The 17772-nt window shown below is 35.3% G+C and overlaps 1 protein-coding gene across 1 annotated transcript in view; it reads right to left on the bottom strand.

Moving 5' to 3' along the window:
- Window positions 1–15154, bottom strand: part of LOC118749616 (lethal(2) giant larvae protein) — a 366665-nt gene extending 351511 nt beyond the window's left edge. The window contains exon 1 of the mRNA XM_036484421.1: window positions 14380–15154. Within this exon, the coding sequence (XP_036340314.1) occupies window positions 14380–15095 (716 nt within the window). The 5' untranslated portion in view covers window positions 15096–15154. The remainder of the gene's footprint in view (window positions 1–14379) is intronic.
- Between the last annotated feature and the right edge of the window lie 2618 nt (window positions 15155–17772).

The following is a 17772-nucleotide window of genomic DNA, read 5'->3' as shown; positions in this document are numbered from 1 at the left end:
AAATTAACTCGATTTTCGGAATCACCGAGCAACTCTACATAGGAATTGGATAGTGGCATCCATAGAACATTTTTGCGGGAAACCAGTGTTATGGTGTTTCATGTTTATTGTTTGTCATTCTAATAAAAAAACAGACTCCCTGAGGAAGGCGCGAAACGCGTCGAAACGCGTAGGAGTGTAAAGGAAATTTATTTCGCTATTAATTCAACGGCCGAAGCAGCTCTAACCCAGCAAACAAAAAGGTTCTTGGTTGGATGAAATATTAGCTTTTTTCCAGAGTTCATTCCCAACGGGACTGAAAGTGAGCTGCTCCCCAAAGGAGCAAGTGGGGAACAGTACAAAAGCAAAGTAAACGTAAATTTTTAAATTTCTAACAATGCTCAGAAATAAATATCATTTTGAGCAGTTACATAGAATATTTTCTTTTGAAAAAAGATAATTTATGTATGCCCAAACATGTATGTTTTTATGTATGTTTAATATGTATGTAAACCATCAAATGATTTACAAGAAACGTCATTACTTTATTAAAACTATAATATAATATGACAAATGAAAATTTGCTTGCATCGCTTTTTAAATGCTTTAGTTGAAGCGCTCACCAAGGGCTTCTTTAGGAGCAGCAGGGAACGCTTCTTTCTAATGACACACAATTAGGGGATTCCCTTAAACGCGAAGAGCAGAAAACTCGAAAACCTCGAAAGTTTTCGAGGCTGTTTTTGGGAATGCACCTTTTTTCAGCCTCGTAAACAATGGAAAAATTCCGAAGTTTGACAGCTCATTCAGAGTTTTTTGTATAATACATCGCATCAGCTGAAATAAATACATATAAAATCAGCATTGAAAATGCCACGAAAAAGTGAAAAATGTAAATTGTATGAATTTATTGATCAAAACGCAGTCAACAATTATAAAGGCAACACTGAAACTTACGAACGACTTTTCGAGGCTTTTTTCGCGACTAATTTGCCTCGAAAGTTTTCGAGGCACGCGAAAATCGCCACTCATATAATTTTTGACAGTTGTTTTTCGAGGCTGGAAAAGTTTCGAGGATTCGTGGTTTTCGAGCCACTTTCGAGCTTAAGGGAATCCCCTAAATGTTAAAATACAATGAAGTGCGAAATTAGGAAGGGAGCGCTTACTGCTGAATATGGAGCGCTCCAATAGTGCTAATGGAGCGCTTCTTGTGCCGTTGGGTGGTTTTTATATACCATTACTTATTGAAAATGTTTGCGTGTATGCTTATATATGTATGTATATGTAAGGAAAAAATTTTAGCTACCAATTTTAGCGACAACGACTTTTTTAGCTCGTTTTAGCCCTTTTTTTAAAGGAATTTGGCTACCACTAAAAATGATTCGCGGCAACACTGATGTCTTCTAGCAGCGTGGAGTGGCTGACGGTATCAAATGCCTTTCGACAGATCCAACGCTACTAGAATAGTTCTCTTACTGGGGCGGTTGCTGTTTAGGCCACGTGTTATCGGAGTGTTTATGGCGTTAAGTGCTGTTGTTGTGCTGTGCACTTTATGGAAACCATGCTGATACTTCGCTGGGTTTAGGTGGTTCGCAAAATACGGGAGTAGCAAGGCCTGTAGTGTCTCCGCTACCGGCGAAAGAAGTGTGATCGGGCGGTACCCAGGTCTGGTTTACGACAAAAATTTGCAGACCGACAGTGACTGATTCGTTTCACAGCCAAGTAGCCAGCACAAAACTTGCTATGTAACATATGTGTGTTTCCATCGGAGGGTCTGCCGCGTAAAAAAATTAAAGTCATATATCTAACATATTTATGGACCAATTTGTCAGTTTTTTAAATACAGTGTGTTTCACAAAACAAATTTCCCAAACATAGTAGGCTGCGTATGATAACTCAACCAACAAAGCATTAAACTGTAAAATACATTCAAATTCTAATGACGCAGTTCAGGGAGTACTTAATTTTTGTGTTGTAATTCGAAGTGGTTGCTTGTTAAAGAAATGAGTGCTATATATAAGAAGCGTTTTGAAGCTGTGTTCCTGGTAAGTCATCCCAAAGGCCCGAAAATGTGCACAACTGAGTCCGCAAAGTACATAAAAAAGTCAAACCACTTTGTTAGAACTTGGAACCATCAATTCAAAGTTGAAGGCAATGTTGCTGATATACCAGGTTTAACTAAAACTACCTTTAAAAGCGACGATCGGGCCATTACTCATTTATTTAAAAAAATTCCAACCCTTAGCCTAAGGCAAGCGAAACAAAAATTTTCGTCAAAATGTATAAACGTCTCCATTTCTACAATCAGACGGAGATTGCAAGAATCTGACATCAGAAATCGGAGCACACTTCAAAAACCCCTTTTGACTGAAATGCATATTCAAAAACAATTGGTATGGGCGAAGGCAAATATAGACCGTGATTGGAGCAAAGTAATATTTACAGATGAATCATCTTTCGTTATTTAGAATTACTGGAAGAAAGCTTGGGTTGGTACAGGCACTAAATTTGTTCAGCGATCTGTTAAACACCCGGCTAAGGTCCATGTTTACGGATGCTTTCCTGAAAAAGGACTCGGTAGTTTGGCTGTCTTTTCACAAAACCTTGACGCAAAATATATGATCAAACTGTATGAAAAATGTTTGCTTAAGTCGGCGGCAAAACTTTATTGACCGAATACAAATGATTGGATCCTTCAGGAAGACAATGATCCAAAACACCGGAGTCGACTATGCACATCTTGGAAAGCCGAAAAATGCATACAACAACTTGATTGGCCTTCGCAGAGTCCGGATGCGAATCCAATTGAAAATGTGTGGGCTCTAATGAAATCGAGAATTCGGGGAAAGAGAATGTCTACAACAAAACAGCTTGCTAGGACGTTAAAAAAATTTGGAGGGATCTGTCTCCAGATGATGCTAGAAAACTAAGCGAAAGTTGCTCAAGACGATGTCAAGCTATTATAGACAGCAATGGAGAGTGGACGGCATATTAACTACAGCGCCCACTAGGTATTGAGATATGTAAACAAAATCAAGCGGGAAAACTTTCACACACTTTTTCTTAAAAATTTTACAGGCCAATCTGTTTTGTGAAACTGGTTATATAAGTAGAAAAGTTTTTGCATAAAATAGTCTCGCTAGGTGGCGTCAGGGTTGAGATATTTTGACACGTCTATTTATGGTCCGATTTGGTTCGAATTCGGCGTATGTGGTTGAAACATAATAAATCACAGATTTCCAAAAAAAATACACTAAATTTACGCTGAAGTAAAAATATAAAGTAAATTCAACATAATATTCATGTGTTATTTGCGTTGAAAATTCATTTAAAAGCAATATTAATAAAAATATAACGATGGTAACTTATGCCACGTCCACAAGTTTTCACACTTGGGGTTGTAGAAGAAAATTTAAACAAATTGAATTAATTCAAAAAACTCTAAAAAACAACTAGAATTACTCCAAATCATATTAAAAAAAATTTACAAAAAGAGCGATCCACAATTCGCAGTTTTGCGATTTTATAAAAAAACAAAGCAAAAAAAAAAACAACTTCCATTTTTGTCACGTAACGTAACTCTCTTTAATTGCGTATATTTAAGGACAATGCGGTTCGATTGTTTTCTTTTTTCAGTTAAATATAGAGCTAATTATGCCCTACACAATGGTCCAAAGAAGTAAAAAACACATGTTTTTCCTTGTTTGTATCCCATTGAAACGTACGACTGTCTCGTACGTGACGTATGGAAATACCCATATATTACACGACCCCACTGCGTAATAACCGCTTTCATATCAAACCACATCAGACTTAAAGCAAGTTCCAGGCTCAATTGCTTAGGGTATTTTGAAGACTTGTAAACTAGAAGTCATAAAAAAGATACGTTTCAATCAAAACTAGGAGTGCCAGTTACTGTCGGTATTCTACAGTTTTTTCTTGTTTTTTAGAGCCCGGGATGTCTTCTAACATAGCACGTCGATGAAGTTGTACGGCACAAAATACCTTAAAAAAAATCTCCTGCTTTGGTACTAAAAAGTGACTAAAAATTTGTATATCTTTTCTTTTTGACAATTTATTAGCGTTACAGTTTAACGGGCAACAATTTCTCTATAAACAGTGTTTTTACAAAAAACCCGTTGGTCTTCAAACATATGACCTTGGTTTGAAGTATCTACGGTTGCCAGACGTACTGATTTTATCAGTACAGTACTGATTTTTCAACTCTTGTACTGATTTTATTCATTTCCTCAATCAGTACGCTAATGTCCTGATTTTTCAAAATTTGTACTAATTTGTACTGAATTTTCTATTCAAACAAAATACTTTAGTATTTTCTTAAGGTTTTTACATAACGTTGGAACTTCCTTAAACTGTACTGTAAAAGATAAGAAGAAAATAATTTAATTATAGTTGACATGTTTTAGATAAGGTTTGATATGCCCAAAAAATTAATACGACAAAAGGATCAATCGTTTTATGGGCATACGTACCAGTTGCGATAATATGATGGAGCTGGAGTGTTGTTAATTATCTCGAAAATAATTTTTAGTTTAATAACAATAAATTTCAATATTCGAATGGCTTTTGCCTATAACCACGGTGACCATCCGTCCTTTATTTCAAAGGACAGTCCTTTATTTTAGCTCTCTGTCCTTTATCATTTTTTTCAAAATAAGGACGCATTTTGTCCTTTATTTATTAATCTGTCCTTTAAATCAGTTCTGGATTTTTCAGATGTAAATTTTTGAACAGAGAATATAAAATAATAAAAATGTCCCTTATAGAATATAATAAAAACCTTCGCTAATCGATAATCTACGTGCAATCTATAAATCACGAATCATTGCTAATACTGATAGAAAAATTAATATACATAATTTGAATAAAATTCTCAAAAGAAAGGGGAAAGTTGGGCCGTACGTGTTGCACGCTGAGTTTCAAAACTGGCATTTAGTGTTCATAATTCACTGGAGACTTAATTTTTCACTCATTTGGTTAATTTTTTGAATGAAAGCTTATAAAATTTGCAAGTGTTCAGTGGAGCCTTATTTGTGAATTTTTTATTTTAAATTTTTTAGTGCAAGTGCAGAAAAAGTAGCAATTTTGAAGAAAATGTATTCTACTTTTCCCTTAATAAATGTTACATAACAAAAACCAGTTGAAAGCAATTGTTTGGTTCTTCCAAAATGAAAAAAACATACAAAAATTTGAAATGCTATAAAAATTTTTTACCAAAATAATTTTTTTTTTTGTTTTTATTAAAAATTGGTATATGCAGTTTAATAGATCCTTAAATTTTATAATAATAAAGAGCAAGGTGCAAGTGTCTAAGAGTTCCCGTTGATTTTTAAAAATAAAACAAACGCATTTATTTCCCATTTCGCATGCAGGTGTGCTCGAAGTGTTATCGAAAAAAATTATTAAAAATCAACGCAATCTCTTAGCTACTTGCAACTTGCACTTATTATACTACAATCTAATGATCTATAAAACTGCATACCCAATTTTTTTTTTAATTTTGGTGAAGTTTTTTTTATAACATTTCAAATTTTTCTTGTGAAATTATCCTTTATTTCGGAGGAAACCTACAACCGCTTTCAATTAGGTTTTATTATGTAACATTTATTAACTGGACCAGGAGAATCGATATTCTTCAAAATTGCTACTTTTTCTGCACTTTCAAAATTCGTGCTCAACTGGTCTCTTACTAGGTTTATAAGCTTTCATAAAAAAATAATAATCCAAGCGTCTTTAAAAAAGGGAAACTTGTACAATTAGATAATATAATGTACTAGTAAATGTTTGATTTAAATTACGATACTTTTATAATTTTGAAACAAAATGTCCTTTATTTTACGTTGGTTAATATGGTCGCCGTACCTATAACCTACAACTCCTTACTGACTCTGTAAAAGAGTTTTGCATAAAAGCCATAGAGTTAGATACTCTTTTTAGCGAATTCTTAGTCTTTCACACTTTTTGCGTAGTTGAAAAATTATTTAAGCCATGAGGAAATATAGATGAACTCCTTATATGTTTTTTTTTGTATAAAAAAAAGGTATTTTTCCTTTTAAATATTTTTTCTTAGATTTATACATACGAAGTATACAAATTGCATATCAGAAGAAAGCGGGTTTAATCACGTTTACGACGATATTATTATTTTTCTTTTTAATCAGTTCAAACTTGTTTGAAATATAAGGTTTTTAATTTTTCGAAGAACCGACCTTTGACCCCTTATAGCACCTGTAACATAGAAAAAGGTATATATCGTTTAACCGAGAAGTCGTCTGTTGAATTTACTGAGTTTAGTTTTCTGCGGCTATGCACGTCATACAGATGCATCGGATTAAGGGTGCTAAATTCAACAGACGACTTCTCGCTGACAAATTAAGGTTTTTTAAAGCTTTAAAATGAATTTTGGAGGGGAGGAGTAGTACATTTAGATCGAGCTGATCTTTCTGAAAAAAAAAATTTTTCATCGTGTTACAGGAGCTCAAACGTGCCCAAAAACCGTGATTTTTGTACTTTTAGGTTAGAAAATCTCGAAAACCTGACGTGATTGGGCTATTCTGGGGTCAGATTTGAATTCAGCGCACCGAAAACCTTCGGGAAAGTATAGTCTGGTTTCTGGGTAAAAATTTTGTCGGCCTGTGTTATTCGTGAGAAAATACAAGTCATACAATAAGCGCGAAACTGTGTACGCTGGAACGAAAACGGTAAAAAGAGTGCAAAAAAACGACAAATAAATGCTTGAGATTAGTATTCTCAGAGTTTTTATGCATTTGCAATTCAATACAGATTTACGGACCTTTACGCTTTGGCGATGGCGAATACCGCAGGCGATTTACCGATGAGCTGTATGAGCTTTACAACGATATAGACATAGTGCAGCGAATTAAAATTCAGCGGCTCCGCTGGCTTGGCCATGTTGTTCGAATGTACAGAAACGCTCCTGCTCCAAAAGTATTAGACGCGGGCCGCGATGCTGGTAACTGAGGAAGAGGAAGGCCTCCTATGCGTTGGAAAGACCAGGTGGAGAAGGACTTGGCTTCACTTGGCATTTCCAATTGGCGTCAGTTAGCACAGAGAAAGAGAAATGACTGGCGTGCTGTTTCGGACTCGGCCAAAATTGCTTAGGTGGTTACAGCGCCAATAAAGAAGAAGAAGAAGAATTCAATACAGTCTTTTTGTGTACCAGATTATGAAGAGACAATTGGCTGACAGTTAAATCGTTCAAAAATTCAGTAGGGTAATTGTTGTGCTAACGAACATCATCAGAATTATTTTTAGCAACACTAAAGTATGATTTTTCTGAATTGATAAAGAGCAATCATTATTTTCAGTTTTCCACGAGAAATTGGCATATTCCATTACCAAGTGATTTATTATTTATATTACGCGTCAAAGGCAAATGATGGAATGGGGAAAATTCAGACTAAGGCTTAACACTGTTTTCAATTAGGGTGACACGGGAACCATAGGACCCGGTGTATTTCGATAATTCTCGATACCTCGACAAATTATAATAACTTTATGAATTTAGGTAACTCGATACATTTCAGTTGATTGATAAATTTAGACAATTCGATTCAATGAATTGCAAAACCCCGGTTTTGATAGCTCCATATCAATCGAAAACTCGATAGACTCTGGTCGTGGTAAACATCGGTGATTGGATAATTTGAAAGAACTCGATACATAACAACTGATTGATTATTCAATAAATGTCATATAAAATAAAATATCATTATTTTGATAAACTTCGATAATCCGATGAATTTTTATAACTCGATAACCATCGGTACATTTCGATAACTAAGTTTCTGCGTCTCGATAGCTCAATCAACATTGACCAATTTCAATAACTCGATAAATGCCGATAATTTAATAAACATGGTTGATCCGATATATTTCTGCACTTGATAGTAACTAGTTTACGGGGTGTGCCTTAGAGTGGTTCATAAAAACACTCTTTTTAGAAATTCATAAACGCTACATCAGAATAGTGTTATTTGTGATGAAAAATGAGACACTTATTTTTTTATTTAGAAAAAAGTTTTTTTAGAGGTCGCGCTGGTCGGTTTTTTATAAAAACGTTGATGTTCTCAATTTTTTTATTTTTGTGACATGTTAAAATGCAGCTAAAAATGTGGGTTCAACATATAATTACTCTGGTGTTGTTGGGGAACATTCCCTTAATTACACACCTGTCTTGGACAGTTAGAATGGGCCTAGTTCCCGAAAATATTCTCTCAAAAAGGCATTAGTAAAATTAAAACATTGATACTGAACGATTTACGCGTTACCATGGGTTGGAACTTGTTACCAGGTCGTTTCTGGGGTTGCTAATTAGGAATATGAAGTAAGTTTTTCAAAATTCAAAATGGCGGATCCAAAATGGCGGTCCATTTTTTTTTAATGATTGGATTTGTTCGAAACCCGGCAGTCGAGAGTTTTTGGGGTCACCGATTACGAATCTGAAGTAAATTTTTTTTAATTCAAAATGGCGGATCCAATATGGCGATCAAATTAAAAAAAAAATACTAAAATTAAAAGGTTGATACTGAACGTTTTAAACATTGTCAAGGGTTAAAACACGTTTTCAGTGGGTTTCTGGGGTTTCTGATTACGAATCTGATGTCAGATTTTCAAAATTCAAAATGGGGGATCCAAAATGGCGACAAACTTTAAAAAAATGATTGGATTTGTTTGAAACTCTTAACCGCCATTTTGAATTTTGAAAATCTGACATCAGATTCGTAATCAGCAACGCCAGAAACCCTCTGGAAACTTGTTTTAACCCTTGACAATATTTAAAACGTTCAAAATCAACGTTTTAATTTTAGTAATATTTTTTTAACTTAATAGCCATATTGGATCCGCCATTTTAAATTTAAAAAAATTGACTTCAGATTCGTAATCGGCGAACCTAAAAACTCCCGAGTGCCGATTTTCGAACAAATCCAATAGTTTTTTAAAAAAATTAATCGCCATTTTGGTTCCGCCATTTTGAATTTTGAAAAACTGACTTCAGATTCGTAATTAGCAACCCTAGAAACCCCCTGATAACAAGTTCCAACCCATGACAACGCGTAAATCGTTCAGTATCAACGTTTCAATTTTATTAGTATCTTTTCGAGAGCATATTTTCGGGCATTCGGCCCATTCTAACTACCCAAGACAGGTATGTAACACTGTGAGACAAATGGTTGGGGTCAGTGATCGAGAAGGGTTCAAACCACCGGGGAAAGTTATATCGGTAAAAAAGAAGTTATACGTGTCCCGGCGTTTCGCTGGGTCACGTCTAGGAATCGAGATATATCGATTTGAAGTTAGTAACTATCATATAGGGGGAAATTGTCACCTTTTTACAATTCCTTTAATCTGTTCATATAACGTTTTTCTATATAAAGTTTTGCCGGTAAAAATAAAGGTATGAAGAAAACAAATATTTTTTGCCTAAAATATTAAATTTTTTTATTTTTTAAATTCAAAAAAATCCAAAACGGAAAAAAAGGCAAGTCGTATTACTTTCACGCAAAGTCACATAACCTTTAAGCAAAATGAGACATAGATCATGAAAATCGATGGACGCGTTTCGCTTTTATTCACAATTAAGTGAAGGTATCTCATCTTGACAAGAATATTGATTTTATGTTTCAATGAATTTGGATAATATTTATTATATATTATTTATTATTAACACGTAAAATTAAAAATTATTACAGGTAATTATTAGGTTATTACATAGATACATAGGTTATAAAAATCGATGAACGCAAAACTTATTTTCGTTTGTTTGCGCCCCTTACTTTCTTGCGTGGTGGTTCGCCCATTTTTTTTCTTCATACATTTATTTTTACCGGCAAAACTGTTGAGTATATAGAAAAACGTTATATTAACAGATTAAAGGAATTGTCATTTTTAATTTTTTTTAATTTGTTTGAGCAAAATCGGACCAGTGGTTCTCGAGTGATGTCAAAAAAAAGACCACCAAAGGTGACAATTTCCCCTATATGATAGTTACTAACTTCAAATCGATATATCTCGATTCCTAGACGTGACCCAGCGAAACGCCGGGCCACGTATAAATTGTTTTTGACCGATATAACATTTCCCGTTGGTTTCATTCCATCCCGATTTTGACTGTCACATAGGAACGTTCCCCAATAATACCAGAGTAATTATATGCAAAAACCACATTTTTACCTGAATTTTAACATGTCAAGAAAGTATAAAAATTGAGAGCATCAGCGTTTTTATAAAAAACCAGCGCGACCTCTAAGAATTTTTTTTTTTTTTTTAATAAAGAAACACGTTTCTCTTTTTTTATCACAAATAACAATAATTTGACGTAGCGTTTATAACTTTCCAAAAAAAAAATTTTTACCACTCTAGTGTGCATAGCTCAGTGGCTACCACTTCTGACTTTGCACATAGATTATGCGGGTTCGATCCCTGCTGAAGTCTAGAAAAAGAATAGCTACTATAACTTCTACCGCTTTGACTTTGTTGCGTTTTCCATTTTTCGTAATAAACAAAATCGTGGTACAAAGCTCGATAAAAATATTAAAATAAAATGTTAATAGGCCACAATAAAATTGACAAAAACAATTTCTGTTGTAAGTAGTGCAATTACCCAATTGCAATAAACTAAATTATATTAACTAGTGTTCGCCGAGCGGTGGAAATTCAACCTCAAAAATTAAGGTGTGTTGAGGTGGGCTGAGCTGAGCCGAGTGGAATTAATTGAAGTGAATTGAGGGATATACAAAATAACATAACATAACACACAACACAACACAACACAACACAATACAACACAACACAACACAACACAACACAACACAACACAACACAACACAACACAACACAACACAACACAACACAACACAACACAACACAACACAACAAACCACAGCACAGCACAACACAACACAACACAACACAACACAACACAACACAACACAACACAACACAATACAACACAACACAATACAACACAACACAATACATCACAACACAACACAATACAGCACAATACAACAGAATACAGCACAACACAACACAACCCAACACAATACAGCACAATACAACACAGTTAGGTTAGTTATTTTGGATCACCCTAAAATATATATACACTAAATCGGACCATACATGTAGGTTTTCGAAATATATAGACCCCTCGCCAGCTACCGGCTAAATTTTTTGTGGATTTACTTCTTTCCATGAAAGTAAAATAAATTCTAAATACGAACTCAATCGGACTATAAATACGGGGTTTTCAAATATTTTGACTCCTGCGCCACCTAGAGGATTAATTCATCTTTCGCAATGCATTGCATTTAGCTAAGTTTGAAGTTTCAAGTCTCTTGCTCAACGGGAAGTTGGTTAAAGAAATGTGTTCATAATGGTATTTTCGAAATTTGACTTTCTCACAGATAAAGGGACTATTAGAGCTGCAAAACTATCGATAGTATCGTTAAACGATTTTGCAGTTTTGATATGAAGATTTATTTAAAAATTCATTCGAAAGTGACGTTCGTATACCCGTAACCTATTGGATACGTTTTTTTTTTTTAGTGTTCAAGAGTTAAGTTGGAGATAAGTAAGTTATTGAAAATTTGAAACAGATTGAAATTGAAAAAACTTGGTTTTCTGGAATTAGATATTTTGTGGCATTAAACATTCCCAACGTCACTGTAAGGCATTCAGGAAATTAACACTTTAGAAGAAGGAGCTATTTTTTGGCCAAAATATGTCTTTTATTATGGCGGCGTGGCGCAAAGAATTGACGGTTTTGGGGACTCCTTCGCCATTCTCACAGCACACAGTGGTTGCTGCCATAGGCCATAATTAAAAAAATGTATGTAAAAATTTTTACACTAAAATAAGCTTTGCAATCAGTTTTTTGTCCAAACTTCATGTTGTCATATATTTTTTGTTTTCATTCTAACGGTTGTTTCTGAAAAAAGCAACAAAAGTGTCATCAATTGTTCATTTTATTTGTACAGCGTCAGCACGCTGAAAATTGAATTGAATTTAACGTAATTAAAATATTGTGAAAAGCCAAGTGAGTTATAATTATATGCAATGGATATTGTAGATAAAGGCATTATTTCTACAATTAAACTTTTACATAATTCGTGTTATGTTCTATGCAAATCGTTGTTTTAGAAAAGTAGGATTTTGTGTGTTTCTTGGTTCATCTTTCAAGTATTTAGGCAATGTTTTAAGTGTGTTTCCCCTATCGGCCCTCAATATTGTTATTTACATATTATTTGTTAATATTTTGAGATTATAAAAGTGTTCAGTGTAGATGCATTGACCTGCAGAGGCTCGCGTAGTATTCCATAACCTAATCCAAGCTCTTTATTTCCTACAGTTTTTTTTCATGTTTATTTTTTGATTTACCTAATTTTTTAAATCAAATGTTTCTAGGCACAAGTTAACACTGCGAATTTTCTCGATCGCATGTTTTTGAGATTTGGTGTGAAAATTTCGGTCCGCATTCCCAAAAAGTTCAAATTTGCTGGGTGCAATAGCGAACGATATTGAATATGAGAGTTTTGAGCCGGATCGGTATGAGTTGCAAAAATGTATTAATTTGCATTGTTTTGGCAAAGATCCAAACGACAAAAATCAGTAGTTTTGAAAAATCATTATAATTGGCTCGAAAAGATAGAAATCATTTCATTACAATGTCAACCAACAGTTTCCACCAATTCAAATCGTGGCGCCCGAAAATAGATTTTGTTGAGTCTTCAAAAAGACTAAGCGTCGGCGAACATATCGGGATAAAATTTTTACTCTAAGGTCTGTTAAGAGTAAAAACTGTAATATGTAAAAGTGGGCGGGGTTGGACACGCCCACATACAGTCATGTGAAAAATAATAGCAACACGACATTGCGACCAGGTTCGGCAATTTTTGTTTTTTTTTTGTTTGTTGTTTATACATTACATACACAGTTATTACATATTACAGTTTTAACTCTTAACAGACCTTAGGGTAAAAATTTTATCCCGATACGTCCATTAAAAGTATTTTTTGCCGCTCTCCCCATAGAAATGCAACCACTGTGCAGCGGTCACTTGCGGTTGCTCATTACCACAGATTGATAAAAGTTTGCTTATTCACACAGCCGCCGAACTTGAAATGGACCTTATCACTGAATAAAAACGAGCTTGGTACAGCGATACAGCTATAGTAGATTCGCCAAGCTCGAAATGTATAACCTGTTATAATTATTACACTGTACGGCAAACACACCTTTTTTCTGGGTATCGGACCAACCCAATTTTTTTAAGAGATTGAGTCATAGGCAAAAAAAAGTGATTTCTCCGTTTTTCGAAGTTAGCCTCCGAAATCGAGATATGGGCCTTCGAAGTTCGAAATAGGACCTTCGGTAAAAAATTATATTAAATTATTGCATGTAAATAACTAAAAACCTAAAAATATAGGCGTAGTCCTCCTTTTGCTATATTACAGGTGCTATAAGGGTCAAAGTTCAGGTCTTCGAAAAATTAATTTCCTTATATTTCAAACAATTTTGAACAGATTTTTAAAAAATTTATATCGTTGTAAAGGTGATTAAATCCGCTTTCCTTTGATATGCATATTTGTACACTTCGTATATAAAAATTTTAGAAAAAGCATATTTAAGAGAAAAAATACCTTTTTTTATAAAAAAAATATTTTAAACAAAAATATTACTAGCCGATTAGTAAAAAATTGGTATCGTTGTAAAGGCGACTAAATTCCTTTCTTTTGATATGCATATTTGTATATTTCGTTGATAAAAATTAAAAAAAAACACATTTAAAAGAAAAAATGCCTTTTTTTATAAAAAAGTATTTTAAACAAAAATATTACTAACCGTTTTTAAAAGGTTAGTATCGTTGTAAAGGCGATTAAGCCTGATATGAATAAAGGGGGTTAAATTACCTTTACAACGATATGAATCTTTTAAAAAGCAGTTCCAAATTGTCTGAAATACTAAGTTTTTCATTTTTCGAAGAACTGACCTATGACCCGTTATAGCACCTGTAATATTAGTTTTCACAAAAAAATTTCTATACGATATAAATAAGAGCAAAAGGTTGGACCACGTCTGTATTTTTACTTTTTTCCTTTTTACATGCAATAATTAAAAATAATTTTTTACCAAAGATCCAATATCGAACTTCGAAGGCCCATATCTCAATTTCGGAGGCTAACTTCGAAAAACGGGGAACTAACTTTTTTTTCTTATAACTCAATCTCTTTAAAAAAGTTGGTTTGGTCCAATAACCAGCCGAGTGCTGTACAGTGTTATTGTTGCTGATATGTATGTAGTTCTATACAGAAAAATACATTTTGGCTCAGTAGGGGCTGTAAATGACCTTTGAGAACTTACCCGCGTTTGCCCTTATACAGCCGAGTTATACTTTTGCAGGGGTCTGGTCCATATGGAACGTAATTGACGTTTTTCGGTGCCTCGGTGTTGGTCAAATTCCAAGAGGCATAGGAGCCATCCGCATGATACCAAGTAAATTGGGTTCCAGCTGCATTCACAAAAAGGCCCACACTCTGTCCATGACCAGAAGCAATATAAGCGCGTACTAATGAAGATGTTTCTAAATCCCATAACACACAGAGACCACGATTGTATGCAATTAAGAGTTTATTGCATTCTTTGGGCAACTGCCGAACAGATTCAATAGCACCTGGGTTCAACTTGTATGTCGGAGGTACTTGTTCAAGGACAACATCGTGATATATTACAGGTTCACGTATGGAGAACGAATTTAAATCGAATTGATATATGTTTCCCCCTTCAGTTCCAATCCATATGATGTCTTTATTCAATGAACAGCAAAGCGATGATACTTTCTTCAATTTTCCGTCAAAAGGCAGTGTCTTGGTAGCAACTAGTGTTGCCCCCACAGGCTCCCATAATGTTAAATGATTCGATGCAGTCAACGAGAGTACACGTCCAGTGCCGTTAACCCATTCTAAAAGCTGTACGTTGAGTTCGGCAGCTGAATTGCTGACTAGCATGTGTTGCCCGTAGAATTCTACACCGGGTTGGCCGAATACTTTGATAGCTCCCATTTGTGTGCCTATGGCCATAAGTTTGGAAACCGGATCATAAGCCACCGCGGAGGGCTTATGGGGAAATCCATGTTGTGCAGTCTAGAAAAATTATATTCAAAAAATTTATATTGATTTATGGATTAATGCAGAATAACATAAATGCTTAAAATTGAAAAGTAATTTTTTTTATAAATTAAGGGATATGTGTTTGTTATTTAATGCGTTATAAAAATTATATACAATCAAGCGCAGCTATTCCGCTGCTATTTACACTTGATAATGTGGTTGTTGTTTTTTTTTTGTTTTTTGGTTAACATTCTATTTTAGAATGTTTAACTTTCAGGTGCTCTCGTCCTTAAGTTGATTGTTTATGTTAATTATGGCCTTACAACAATTTTATTAAGCTTGAGGCCGTTTATTATGAAAAAATTGTGTGGAAAACAACAATAACAGAGCAACAAACTTGACAGCAAAGGCCACCGCTTGCAGCGTACGTATAGGTACAGTGTAAGCAGCGATCGTTACGAATTCATGTTGCGCGAATACAACGACTTAACGCAGCAGTACACATATTCAGCTCCAAAGACAAATGCAATAGTGCAGCAAAAAATGTTCCGAGGAATGTAAAAATTACCTGACAAATGTTACAACGTTGGCACATCCCTCAGAAAACGCAACACTCGTCCTTTACTTTGGCGAAAAAAATTTTTGTGTAGATGCCGCGCTTAACGAGTTAGTTAATGGTACACTGAAGCCACTCGGGTTTTACTCGACCCGAGTTTCCGAAACGCAGTTAAAGCAAAACACATTCGACCGAGAGTTATTGGCTATATTCCAATCGGTAAAGTATTTCTCACATACGATCGCAGGCCGAAGCTGCACCACTTTTGCAGACTATAAGCAACTAACATTTGATTTTTAGCAGAAGCCGGAGAAAACAAACGCTAAGCAAACGCGAAAACTCAGTTTTATTAGTGAACCTACGACTGATATTCAGATCGCAGAAGCAAAAACAATTAGGGAATTCCCTTAAACTCGTAAAGTCTTAGCCCGTGTAAAACTCGTAAGTTTTCGAGGCTTTTATGGGAACGCCCCTTTGTGAAAAGTTGTAACTAGGAGCGTAATTTGACTGTTTGACAGACCAATCAGGACTTTGTGAAGCAATTTTTGTTTCGTAGTATTTTCCATAACATCCCGCCATCTTGTCTCCTAAAATCCTATTGGCTAAAATACAATTAAAAATGCCGAAAATTAGCAGAAACTTAATCAATATAGTTACTGCATGATATTCATTCATTTTATTCGCGTCTAATATTTTTCATGTATGTATGTATTTTATTTTATCATACATTTTAGTATAAGAATTTCGGCCCCTCAGCAACACTGAAGTTTACGAGGTCGTTTGCGCATCAAATTTGCCTCGAAAATTTACGAGGGGCTCGTGAATAGAGCTCCATACAAATTTTGACAGTTCTTTTACGAGGCTCGTAAATTTACGAGCTTTACGAGGTTAGGAGGCTTTTACGAGTATAAGGGAAGACCCCTAATTTCGTCGCAGATATGTACGTTGACAAGAATCGAAGAAATTTGTAATGACGACTTCGAGAAACTAGTCATAAGCCAACAGTCGGATCCCGAACTCCAGGATGTTATAAAAAATTCGTCGCATCAGCTCAAGAAAATACATATTCACCTCTCCCATCCAGCCAAAGTAGCCTTGATCAAGCTCATTCCGGAATAGAAAAACATGAAAAAAGATATCGCGCGGATGGTTAGAAATACGTTGTCAGCAATCTAAGGTAAATAAACACAACAAAGCTGCGCTACAAAAATCCCCGACCGCCGTTTTGAACATATCATCGTAGATCTCATTGACCCCTTCCCAATAGACAACAATTACAGATACTGCCTAACATGCATCGATCGATATTCGCGATGACCAGTGGCCGTGCCAATAGTAGCAAGAGCACTTCTACAGTATGGTATGCCGCATTCGATAACCACGGATCAGGGCCGGCAGTTCGCTCGAAAAGGTCGCAAAGTGACTGCGTGATGCCGAGATATACACCCTCATTGCGAGAGTCGTGTCGAATGCAAGCCGTTTTTCGAGAGTCGAATCGTATCGAAAATTTCACGTCATTGCCTAAATTTTTCACTCGACTAGTATATTAAAACGGAAAAACTCGGCAGCACTGTATAGTTTTCGACGATTTTGGTCGTTTACTTATTTCAGTACGACAATAGACAATGCTACTGTTGTCGAGCTGCACAATTTAGCCTCATTTACGACTTACGCACTGAGGCTGATAACTATTAATGTGGAAAATAGAAAGTTTTGTTTTAAAGAAGTTAGGTACCTAGGTTATGTGGTGGGCGGTGGATGCATTCGAACAGACACCAGTAAGATTTCAGCCCTGAGGGATTTCCCAGAGCCAAGGACCCCGAAGCAGCTCCCGAGATTCCTAGGGATGTAAGGGTGGTACCTCAGGTTCATACGGGATTACGCTAAGAAGTTTACGAATGACAGACGACATAGACAGTTTTAGAGCGCTTAAGCAAAGCTTCATATCTACCCGTGTTAACCCATCCATACAGTGCGACGCATCGACTGACACAGAGGGGGGTACTTTTCCAACTAGGACGGTAAAGAACGTCCAATTGCGTATATCTCCGCTAAACTTAACAAAGTTCAGCGCAAATATAGTATAACCGA

Source organism: Rhagoletis pomonella, unplaced genomic scaffold (genome assembly GCF_013731165.1).
Source record: "Rhagoletis pomonella isolate Grant_MI unplaced genomic scaffold, Rhpom_1.0 Rhpom_scaffold_00023, whole genome shotgun sequence".
NCBI classification, from domain to species: Eukaryota; Metazoa; Arthropoda; class Insecta; order Diptera; family Tephritidae; genus Rhagoletis; species Rhagoletis pomonella.
Note: the sequence above shows the minus strand (reverse complement) of the source record. Positions and strands in the feature narration are given on the sequence as shown.